The sequence below is a fragment of the Hylobates moloch genome, unplaced genomic scaffold, assembly GCF_009828535.3.
Source record: "Hylobates moloch isolate HMO894 unplaced genomic scaffold, HMol_V3 SCAFFOLD_1, whole genome shotgun sequence".
In the NCBI taxonomy this organism is placed as follows: domain Eukaryota; kingdom Metazoa; phylum Chordata; class Mammalia; order Primates; family Hylobatidae; genus Hylobates; species Hylobates moloch.
The window spans coordinates 145,967,392-145,979,946 of record NW_026652276.1 but is presented as its reverse complement, the minus strand read 5'-3'; the positions used below and the strand labels follow the sequence as shown (position 1 = coordinate 145,979,946).

Below are 12,555 nucleotides of genomic sequence, written 5' to 3'. Positions count from 1 at the left end.
ATCAGCTTTCTATAATCTACAGACTCTAGGGCTAAACTCAGTTGGGAGGAATCTTCCATGCTTATAGGGGCACTATTTACCATCTATAGAAGAGATTTCTTCAATGTATATTGATGCTTCTCTGGCATAGGACTCGTTCTCATTCTTTTTTTTTTTTTTTTTTTTTTGAGATGGAGTCTTGCTCTGTCGCCCAGGCTGGAGTGCAGTGGCGCGATCTCGGCTGCCTGCAACCTCTGCCTCCCAGGTTCAAGCAATTCTCCTGCCTCAGCCTCCCGAGCAGCTGGGATTACCGGCGTCCACCACCACATCTGGCTAATTTTTTGTATTTTAGTAGAGATGGGGATTTACCACGTTAGCCAAGATGTCCTCGATCTCCTGACCTCGTGATCTGCCCGCCTCGGCCTCCCAAAGTGCTGGGATTACAGGAGTGAGCCACCGCACCCGGCCAGGACTCATTCTTTCTCTTAGACAATTGTTAGAAATTTGCCAGGGTAATAATACTCAGCTACCAGGTATCATAGTTTCCCTTCTTTCCCTATTATCCATCCTGCACATTTAAAGCTTAATTTTGATATCTTTTTTGAATCCTCTGTTCCTGGCAACATAATGCTGAAAGGATTGAGTTCTATCTAATGACAAAGACTTCTCTCATTTTTGAAAGGAGAGTGATTTACATTTGTAGCCAGCAGTTCTGCAGAGCAGTTTGTGGCCTTGCATTCCTTGCAATTCTGAGCTTCCTGATTGTTCTGCACCTTTCTGTGCCCATTAAGATCCTGTCATGCTGTGAAATTCCTTGTATCTATGAATCCTGTCTCTTGGAGGGGTTTGTCCTCCTTTCCTCTCCATTTGTCTCAGCTGGAGAATGGCCTTTAACATTCCTTTAAGGCCCGTGGTCCCACAGGGACCAATATGTCCCTTACAGCATGCTCCTCAGTATTTGAAATTTCTAGGCCTTGCAAACTCAGCAGCAGTGCAGACATGTTCCTTTCTGTTACCTATTTGTGTCAAAATGGGCTATGTCTCTAGTGTTGCGTTTTCCTCTATGGTACATCTGTTCTTTCAGGCAGCCTCAGCTGACTTGTTAACCTGCTTAAGTTGGATCTTTTTCTTTCTACATCAGGTATCTGACCTTTTTAGATTAGAGTACCTTTCTTTTTCTTTTCCTTATGATTTTGGTGTTTGTTTTGCTTGCATACTTATTCCTCTAATGCTTTTCCTACAGAGCTTCCCCTAGTGGGAAATAAGAGAGCACATGTGTTCAGAATTAGTTCAGTTACTGCCAGCCTTCACTACTCTCAGAAAGGTAATTCTAATTGTGGGGATGTCCAGCATATAACTTAGAGCTGGACTACTTTTGGGTTATTTGACTTACTTTAATGTGATCTAGTACTCTCCCTTAGAGTCTTAGTTCCACAAACTTCTCAGTTCTACTATATACCATATGCCGTATAGCAAATACCACACCTGTCTTCCCAGCAATATCACCTTGAAAATTACTTAATAACACAAGAAATACTCTTGCTGATCTTTCTCCTTTTCAGATCTGTCTGAACTTAATTGTAATGGCCTATTATAGTTGTCCTATTCTTTAAGAGAAATCCTCTAATTTTCTCGTAATATCTTTAGCATTAAGAGGAATCATAAAATTTTCCTAGATCCAGGCCTTTTTTTTTTTTTTTTTGAGATCAAGTCTTGCTCTGTCACCCAGGCTGGAGTGCAGTGGCATGATCTCAGCTCACTGCAACCTCTGCCTCCCTAATGATTCTCCTGCCTCAGCCTCCCAAGTAGCTGCTATTACAGACACGTGCCACCACGCCTGGCTAATTTTTGTATTTTTAGTAGAGTCAGGGTTTTGCCATGTTGGCCAGGCTGGTCTTGAACTCCTGACCTCAGGTGATCGACATGCCTTGGCTCCCAAAGTGCTGATCCAGGCCTTTCTGAGAGAACCGTTTTAATCTACTCCTGAATTCTTACTTCTCTTCTTCTATTCCTGTTTGGTCCATAACACCTTCCTTGAATAAGTAACAACAAAAATAGCTTTTTTTTTTCTTAGTCCCAGCTCTTAAAGGGCAATTATGCCAAAGTCTTCTTTCCTTTGCAAAGCTGTTTGGCCTGACCTGGCATATGTCTCCCTTAAGGAAGGCAGTCCCTCTTTTCCTTCTGCTTAGTCTAGGTATCGTCCTTTGTTTTTCCTTCACTATCCCACTTGCCTTATTCTAATCGTGTATGTGTTTAAGTTCAATCCTGTTTTTCTTTGCTTTTCTGACAAATGTGATTTCTAGAGAAGTCTTTTTAATGTTTCTTAGGATTTGCGTTTATTATTGCTTTATTGAGGCTTTTCTAGTAAGTAATCCAAGAAAATTATTTACCCCGTCTAATAAGGGCCTCATTTCCCTTTATATTTTCAGTGATTTAAATCTACCACCCAGCTATAGTTGAATCTACAATCTGCTCAGGGATTTATACTCAATGCCAATTTGATATCATGCTGGGAGGGACTGATTGCAGAACCTTCTTGACAAGCCACATAAATCTAAAGGTTAGTCATTCCTCAGTCTCCATTTTGGAATATAACAAAGGATAGAACGTGGGGCAGTTGACTGCATGCCTCTTACTAATGACGGCACATGCGATTAAAAGCTAATCCTCATACAGTGTTTTAGCGCTTACATGGACCCAGCTGCCTTTTGTAATCCTGTCAGGTAAGCTTGATAGAGAGCAAAAGGTCATGATACCAACAGATGCCTAAAATGTCTGCTTCCTCTGAGGTGAGCCTTTACTAGAACCAAAGGATTCTTCCTGTAAAAGTCCCCAAATCTTACAGGCCTTAAAGCAGCACCAAAGTTTCTTTCTCTATGACGTGTTGAGTATCTATGCATACATATTTGAGGACCCGTCACTACTAGTTCTAACTGTAGGACATTGACCTGAGCATTAAATTGGGCTTTCTGTTCTTCCTTCCCTAAACTAAACTTACCCACCCAGTCTGAGGCAGAGTAGCTGATGAGCAGGAACAGTTTTCTCCTGCCAGAGGAGCAAGCCTGCCCCGATGATTGATGTCCCACTTTTGGGGCAGACCTAGGAAAGAAGAATGAGCCAGAAAGCCTGGCTATGTGTTGTTGGTGACCTCTGCCACACTCTTGTGCATCCTGTATTCACTCTTCCACATGTGATGGATGGAGACTGAAACTTCATTCTCAGTACTTACCTTCCCAGGGGAAGAGGGAGTACATTATGGGTGAGGAATCTAATGGTTCCCTAAATGATTAAGTTATCTCAATATCATTTTTGATTATCTGATCTCTTACCACATTATTTCCTAGACTTTTTTTTTTTCTTTAAGAACAGTTTTAATTTCATAGAAAATTTGAGCCAGGTGTGGTAGCTCGTGCCTGTAATCCCTATACTTTGAGAGGCCAAGGTAGTAAGATTGCCTTAATCTGGTCGTTGGAGACTAGCCTGGGCAACACAGTGAGACCTCATCTCTACAAAAGATAAAAAAATTAGCCAGGCATGGTGGCACACGCCTGTGGTCCCAGCTACTTGGGAGGAGGGATGGGAGGATCACTTGAGCCCACCCACCCCAGTTTGAGGCTGCAGTAAGCTGAGATTGCACCACTGCACTCCAGCCTGGATGATAGAGCAAGACCCTGTCTCAAAAAATAAAAAGAAAAATTGAGCAGAAAGTATAGTATTTACGTTTATTCCCTCACCTCTTTCTCTACACACAGTTACCCCTATCATTAACATATTGCATTAGTGTGGTATGTTTGTTACAATTGATGAGTCAATATTGTTACTTTTTTTTTTTTTTTGAGACAGAATCTCGCTCTGTTGTCTAGGCTGGAATGTAGTGGCACAATCTCTGCTCACTGCAACCTCTGCCTCCTGGGTTCAAGCGATTCTCATGCCTCAGCCTCCTGAGTAGCTGGGATTACAGGCGTGAGCCACCACATCCAGCTAATTTTTGTATTTTTAGTGGAGACGGGGTTTCGCCATGTTGGCCAGGCTGGTCTCGAACTCCTCAAGTGATCCACACATCTCAGCCTCCCAAAGTGCTGGGATTACAGGGGTAAGCCACTGTGCCTAGCCCCCAATATTGTTACATATTATTAACATTCATAGTTTACATTAGGGTTGACTCTGTTGTACATGTTACAGGTTTTGACAAATGTATAATGACATGTATCCACCATTACAATATCCTACAGAATAATATTCACTGCCCTAAACGTGTCCTGTTCACCTTATCACTACATTTTTGAAATGGTATCTTTATCATATATCAAATTGCCACTTAATGAAGATCCCTCACCTTTTTTTTGTTTCTCAATATTATTTTGTTGCTTCTATGACTTGGGATTTTTTTCTCACTTGTGTTTCTTTATGGCTTATTTCTCATACAAGATAGCTATTTGTGTCTGGCCATTTTACTGACTTTCCTTGTTATTTCTATAAGTGTAAGTTGATTTATCTTTATCTTCTTACTAATTTGGCTAAGATCTCCAGAGCAAGGTTGAATAACAGTAATGACAAGGATTTGTATACCTGGTTTGTTTTATTTTATTATTATTTTATTTATTTTATTTTATTTTTGACTGAGTCTCACTCTCTCACCCAGGCTGGAGTGCTGTGGCACAATCTCAGCTCACTGCAACCTTTCGCCCCTGGGCTCAAGCGATCCTCCCACCTCAGCCCCCCAAGTAGCTGAGACCACAAATGCGTGCCACCACACCTGGCTATGTTTTTGTATTTTTGGTAGAGATGGGTTTTACCATGTTGCCCAGGCTGACCTTGAACTCCTGAGATCAAGCCATCTGCCCACCTCGGCCTCCCAAAGTGCTTGGGATTACAGGCATGAGTCACCACACCCAGCCCCATATACCTTGTTTCAAGATTGAAATGAGAACATGTCTGATGTTTCACTATTACATGTGATGTCTGCTGTTGATTTCTTAAAAAAAATTTTGTTTTAATTGACAAATAATAGTTCTACTTATAGGGAATGTAGTGATGTTTCAATGCATATAATGCGTAGTGAACAAATCAGGCTAATTAGCATATCCATTCTCTCAAACACTATTTCTTTTTGTTGGGAACATTCAATATCTTGTTTCTAGAATCTAATATTTATTATTATTATTTTATTAGAGACAGGGTCTTGCTCTGTCACCCAGGCTGGAGTGCAGTGGCATGATCATAGTTCAGTGCAACCTCAAACTCCTGAGCTCAAGTGATCCTCCCCTTTCAACCTACCAAGTAGCTGGGACTACAGGCATGTGCCACCACACCTGGCTAATTTTTTATTTTTAGTAGAGTCAGGGTCTCACTATGTTGCCTAGGCTGGCCTTGAACTCCTGGCTTCAAGCAATTCTGCCTTAGCCTACCAAAGTGCTGGGATTACAGGTGTAACCCACTGCTCCCAGCCTGAATCTTTTACTGTTAACTATAGTCATCCTACAGTGATATAGAATACTAGAACTTTTTCCTCCCATCTTGCTGTAATTTTATGTCCTTTAACAAACCTCTCTCTATCCTTCCTTCCCTCTCCCCTTCCCTCTACCCTTTCCAGCCTCTAATATCTTCTGTTCTGCTTTTTACTTGGATAAGATCAACCTTTTTAGCTTACACATATGAGTGAGAACATGTAGCATTTAAATTTCTGTTCCTAGTTTATTTCAACTAACATAATGTCTTCCAGTTCCATCCACATTGCCATGAAAGACAGGATTTCATTCTTTGCTATGGCTGAATAGTATTCCATGGTGTATATATACCACATTTTCTTTATCAATTCATCTATCATTTGACACCTAGGTTGACTCCGTATCTTGGCTGTTGTGCTTAGTGCTGCAGTAAACATGGGGGTGCAGATGTCTCTTTGTTATAATGATATCACTGGAGTACAGTGATGCAATCACAACTCACCGCAACCTCCACGTTTGGGGCTCAAGTGATCCTCTTACCTCAGCACCACCCCCACCCCCAGTCACACACCACCATCCCTGGCTAATTTTTGTATTTTTTTTGTGGAGACGGAGTTTCATCATGTTGCCCAGGCTGGTCTCAAATTCCTAGGCTCAAGCAATCCATCTGCCTTGGCCTCCCAAAATGCTAGGATTGCAGGTGTGAGCGACCACACCCAGCCCCCATTTCTTGTCTGTGGATATACCTTTCTTTAGCTTATTGGTAACAGGAGGAGCCTTTCACTATAGGTCAGTCCCATCTTTTTTTTTTTTTTGAGATGGAGTCTTGCTCTGTTGCCCAGGCTGGAGTGCAGTGGCTCGATCTCAGCTCACTGCAAGCTCCGCCTCCTGGGTTCACGCCATTCTGCCTCAGTCTCCTGAGTAGCTGGGACTACAGGTGCCCACCACCATGCCTGGCTAATTTTTTGTATTTTTAGTAGAGGCAAGGTTTCACCGTGTTAGCCAGGGTGGTCTCGATCTCTGACCTCGTGATCCGCCCGCCTCAGCCTCCCAAGATGCTGGGATTACAGGCGTGAGCCTCCGCACCCAGCAGTCCCATCTCTTATTGGAAATTATCAGTCTATTGTAGTACAGGCAAATAAATGTACCATTTGGATACAAAAGACTCTTCCGACTTATTTTCCTCACCCCTCCAACCATTAATATCCAGCTGGACATTAATCTTAGACTAAAACTCAGTTGCTGTACAAAGATCTACATTTCTTTTTTTTTTTTTTTTTTTTTTTAGTTTTTTTTTTTTTTTTTTGAGACAGAGTCTGGCTCTGTCACCCAGGCTGGAGTGCAGTGGCACCATCTCGGCTCACTGCAAGCTCCGCCTCCCGGGTTCAGCCATTCTCCTGCCTCAGCCTCCGGAGTAGCTGGGACTACAGGCGCCCCCCACCACGCCCTGCTAAATTTTTTGTACTTTTAGTAGAGACAGGGTTTCACTATGTTGGCCAGGATGGTCTCAAACTCCTGACCTCGTGATCCGCCCACCTCGGCCTGCCAAAGTGCTAGGATTACAGGCTTGAGCCACCGCGCCCGGCCAGATCTACATTTCTTCAACCTCCTTCAGTGCCTGTAAAGTCATTCTACTTATAAACTCTGTTGTTGAGTATGCCTTGGAGATGTTTTTGCTGTATTTTGGTTTAGCCCTATGTTTCATGGAAGTTCCATCACTAGCCATAGATTTCTCCCCATAATCTGATATAATCTGATTTGCTTGATGCTTTATCATCTTTATTCTTCACTCCCCACCCCTTTCTCCCTCTCCTTCTCTCCCTCCTTTGACCTCCAAGGCAACTTGATCACTTGTTTTTTGGTGGTAACCAAATAGTTAACTTGGTTCTGCTACTTGATATTTTTTGGTGTAGTATGTAGCAAAATCACCTGAAAGATCTGCCTCTGTACCCCCTCCCCAAATGAAATAAAATTTAAAAATTCAGGACACTATGAGAATAAAAATAGCTTTAGTTATAAACCTGCAATAGTCAGTACTAGGCCTTATTTGAAAATCTTCAAATAAGCTGTAAAAGTGAAATTTTGTTCATTTCCTAGCCTATTTGAGGCTTATTTTCTCTCTCATTCTAAACATTATTATTTTATTTTGATTTATCTTCACAAAATAATACAATAAGAAATAACGGAGATTTATCTATCAGAAACTATATTAACAGTTTTAGTAAAATACTTAAAATTTGCAAAATGCAAATCCTTTGAGCCATGAAGCCAATCTTAGATTTGTAAGCGATATTTTTTTACTCTGAATATACTATTTGCCTCATATTCCCAGTGCCTAGGACAGTGTTTAACACATTGTATACACCAAGTTTTCTGTAAGCCTAACCTCTATATTTTGTCTTTAACTTCGTTAAGAAATTAAGATTTTATTTGGCAAAAAGGACATTTATTTTTCTTGATATTCATTTATAAGTGTTCTAGTAAGCCTTAAATTTTTTTATTCTGTTTTCCCCACATTTTAATTATTTACTCAGAGCTGCCTTCTTTAAGCAGCTTATGGTGATACTATTTTGACTTTGGTCAGAAATCAGAATTTAAAACTGGCTGCTATCCAGCTTCTATCAGAAGTGCATTTGAGAGAAGTGTTATTTAAGAAAAGATTGCTGAAAGGACATTTAGTTCATCTCCTCTGTATTCTGAGCTGTTTCTGTTTCAAGTTAGATCTGTGAATGCTACTTTCTTAGGAAATGCAGTGTATGTTCTCAATTTCATCAAGGATAAATAATGGAAAATAAATCATATAAAAACTAATTGCTGTGTTTGAAAAACTGTCAGGATGTCAGGGGCACTGCCATAATATCATTGAATTTCCCCCAGAAAAGCTTACCATGAGAAATGTCTTAGAATCTGTGTCAGGAAAAAAAAAAAAAAGACTTCTCTGAAGGGTTAGTAGACTTGTTTGTTTCTGATTATGAGGAACTTTTTCTTTCCTCTTGACTCTTGGAAAACTCAGTGCAAAATTTTTATACTACATGGCAGCAACTCTGTAAGTCCTTCCTAAATATGTCTTCAAAAGAAATTCGGTGCTGGAAAAAGATTGGCTTTAAATAGAAAATAGAGATAAAGCATTTGGCAAGCACCTTTTTAATATGTATTGCCAAGCCAGGCTAGTGAGCCTCTTTTTATTTTATATATTTTTCCTTTGATTAGAAAACGTTGTGTGACGTGATCCTCATGGTCCAGGAAAGAAAGATACCTGCTCATCGTGTTGTTCTTGCTGCAGCCAGTCATTTTTTTAACTTAATGTTCACAAGTAAGTATCTTAAGGTAAAACATGCCATTATTTCTTCTATGAGAATGAAGTAAAATCTAAAAGAGAATATGTCATTTTTCTAATTTTTAAAGCAGTTAAGAACTTAAGGCCACAGAACAGTGAAGAGATTGAAAAAGTAGTCGTCTGATAACCAAAGGAAAAAATGTCCTTTCATTAGACCTAAAGGCCTGATGCCTTTACTGATGGAGGTACAGCTTCTACTTAAAAGCCCAGGGTTGAGGTGGAGGTTGCAGTGAGCCGAGATCGCGCCACTGCACTCCAACCTGGGCGCCAGAGTGAGACTCTGTCTCAAAAAAAAAAAAAAAAAAAAAAAAAAAAAAGCCCAGGGTTTTATTTTTAACCTTAGGTGGAAAGACAAAGAAGCAGATAAATTTCATTATATTTTAGCCGGCAAGTTAAACTTAAAAAAAAAAAAATAGCTGTAGCATATTGTGCTAGAAAGAACCCTGGATTTAGTGTTCAGAACTGGGTCCAAGTCCTACTTCCTCTACTAAGTACTATTTTATGAGCTTGGGAAAAAAACAAAATCTAGTTTTATGTTTCTGTTAATATGGTCTTTAAAAAAAAAAGTAGTACACTAATTCACTCTTTTCTCAGCTTAATTTAAGGCACATCTTGTGTGGAGAATTAATTTACATTTACTATAGGAATGTTGGGCTTGCTGGGGTGTTTTCTTCCAGAGAGAACTGTCCTGTTATTTTTCTCTATATTTAACATGGCCTGGAATGCCGTGGTTCCTCAGTCAAACTTGTGGTAGTACAGATGCCATTTATGTTTCTTCTCTTCATTTTAGCTAACATGCTTGAATCAAAGTCCTTTGAAGTAGAACTCAAAGATGCTGAACCTGATATTATTGAACAACTGGTGGAATTTGCTTATACTGCTAGGTGAGTTAAGGATTATTTTTATTTTAGAGAAGTCATGTTGGTATCTACCATGGCAAAGCATTGTTGTAACAAATGGTTGCACTATAAATTCTTCAGAATGAAAAACCACAAGGATGAAAGAGTTTGAGTATCCTATGCCATACTAATTCAAGGACTGAAAGTTTAATTTTGTGTTTAATTTCAGGGGCTATTAGGATACATTCCACAGTAACATTTAGATAATAAAAAATCATGGGTAACTAATATTCCCTGTAACTTAAATTTGCAGAATTTCCGTGAATAGCAACAATGTTCAGTCTTTGTTGGATGCAGCAAACCAATATCAGATTGAACCTGTGAAGAAAATGTGTGTTGATTTTTTGAAAGAACAAGTTGATGCTTCAAATTGTCTTGGTAAGAAATATCAGATTCCTGTTGTGGGTTTATTTTGTTTTATCCTCAATTTGTAATTTAATTTTTTAAACAGGCTGATTTTAAGTATCCTCATTTAACCTTAAAGACATTGTTCACTAGAACATTTTCTAGTAATAAAATTTAAGAGGGGCTTAGAGAGATGCATATTAATCTGGGCAGCAGCAAGCTTATTAAATATTATATCAACATTTTCTAAAACACATAATGGTTTTTCATGGATCTAGGACAAGGAATAAGGATTGCATGACAGTGACATGATTATGAATGTTTCCTTTTATTTAAGCACTTATGATATGCTAAGGTCTATCACAGATGAGGCAACTTATAGTTAGGTAACTTGCCTGAGGTCACATAGCTAGTATATGAAGGAGCTGGGATTGGAACTCAAGTAATATAATTCTTAACTACTACACCTTGCTGCCTCCCCACATTGTCAAAATGCTGTTTTATACTAAAAAACATAACCTTAGTCTATAAGTTAATATACTAACTGAGGGACTGCTATAGCCATTTTGAAGCTATTAATAAAGTATTTTCTATTTTGTGATAGGAGAAGCAGAAAAAGTTGATCAGAGCCTTCCAGAGTGTGGTATGCTTTTCACTGTGTGATGATCCTTAGTGGCACATGAATGAACGTCCAGATGTTTGTGCAGTAGCCCACCCTTATCTGCAGGATACGTTCCAAGACCCCCAGTGAATGCCTGAAACTGCAGATAGTACTGAATCCTATATATACTGTGTTTTTTATGATACATACATGCCTATGATGAAGTTTAATTTCTAAATTAGACAGTAAAAGATTAACAACAATAATAATAAAATAGAACAACTTTAACAATATGCTAGCATCACTACTCTTATATTTTGGGGCCATTATTAAGTAAAATAAGGGTTACTTGAACAGAGCACTGCAATACTAGTCCACTTCATAACCAGGATGGTTTCTTAAGTGACAGACAGGCAGGTAGGTTATACAGCATGGATATGCTGGTCAAAGGGATGATTTCTGTCCCAGGCAGGATGGAGCAGGATGATGTGAGATTTCATCACACAACTCAGAACAGCACACAATTTCAAACATATGAATTGTTTATTTCTGGAATTTTCCATTTAATGTTTTTGAACCACAGGAAGCAAAACCATGGATAAGGGGACTACTCTAATTCCATTTTCCTACCCTTGTTGTGATTCAGAGGCTTTAAAGAAAGGGAAAAGCCCTGGGATAGGAGTGCTAGGAAAGCAGGGAGGAAAGAAAAGTAGAATGAAGGAAAGTATAAAGAGGGGTCAAAGAATCCAGTCAGTGCTAAGATATTTGACCCAGGAGAAAAGAAGAGGGGTGCTAATGACAAGAACGCAAAGACTGATGCAAAGGGCTCCTGGAGATGCTTCAGAATTTTGGCAAGCCTCCTCTGTCCCTAATTTTTGTAGGCTTTCCTCATTCCGGACACTTTAGTACTCCTTGTGCTCATACCCCCTCACTGTGCGCACAGAGAGAGAGATCTTGGAAGGCAGGTGGAAAGAAGCAGAATAAATTTCAGGAGGGAGTAAAAGTCAGGTGAAGGGAATAAAAATGAGACTTAGCCTAATATCCAGAAAAGGAATTGGACTAGATGGAGCAGGAAGAGAAATAGCTATGCAGGTGAATATACTGATGGAATTTTTAAAAGGTAGCCATGGGTCTACATATTGAAACGATCCCTATGTTAGGAAATAAAAGGCCAATCTCTAATCCTACCTGTACAGCAGAGACACTCTGGCATGAGTCCTTCCATCTCTCTGGGCCATAGTTGGGGCTTCACTCGTCAATAAGATTTATATTCATAAGATTTAAACTTCCATTATATAAATAATTATCTTCAGACAATGTACTATAAAAGGGGAATTACCTTAACTAAGTTTTTGGAAGATGATGGCTTATGTATGTTTCTATAACTCCCTAGCACTCTAAATTTCCTCCTGGGGTGATTCAACTACAAAGAAGAATGGCTGAAATATAGGTAGGTAGTAGATGTGGTGGTGCAAAGCATAGTGTGGAACCTGGAGTGAGTCTGTGCTAAGCACATCTTAGGCTTTGGGCTTCTGAGGAGACCATTTAGCAGTTTTGCTTCTGGATACCTTCTGTCCTTATTGTTCACAAAGCTGGGAGGAAGGACAGCCCAGCAACCTAGAAAGTAGCCTGATTCCTGGCTAAGCTTGTGGCAAAGACAGTGGCCCAGCCAGGTGAGCCAGGTGCCATAGCCCAATAACTAGGGAAACGGCTTCTGCTTGCTTTCTGTTTAGCCCTGAGCATGGCTCTCAATGTCAGCTGATTGGAGAATTCCTATCTTAGTTTTTACCACCTGTCAATTCTCTGCTGCCCAGAAAGGGTCCAACAATCGGGCTTCCACAAATGCTAAAGGAACCGGTGGCAGCTGATGGAATCCGGCAAAGATCATGTAAAAAATTAAACCCAGTACCAGCCTGGCCAACATGGTGAAACCCCATCTCTACCAAA

General features: G+C 39.9%; 1 protein-coding gene across 9 annotated transcripts in view; it reads left to right on the top strand.

Moving 5' to 3' along the window:
* The window catches only part of KLHL7 (kelch like family member 7), a 72,318-nt gene that overhangs the window by 9,321 nt on the left and 50,442 nt on the right, over nt 1-12,555 (top strand). For 3 of the 9 annotated variants that reach the window (XM_058446486.1, XM_058446508.1, XM_058446505.1), the window contains 4 exons: nt 8,637-8,739; nt 9,554-9,647; nt 9,916-10,040; nt 10,612-10,650. In XM_058446486.1, the coding sequence (XP_058302469.1) occupies nt 8,637-8,739; nt 9,554-9,647; nt 9,916-10,040; nt 10,612-10,650 (361 nt within the window). Of the gene's footprint in view, nt 1-182; nt 513-1,222; nt 1,304-2,408; nt 2,540-8,636; nt 8,740-9,553; nt 9,648-9,915; nt 10,041-10,611; nt 10,902-12,555 lie in introns of those variants that run through there. The other 6 variants (XM_058446492.1, XM_058446500.1, XM_058446496.1 and 3 more) reach the window with 5 other exon arrangements.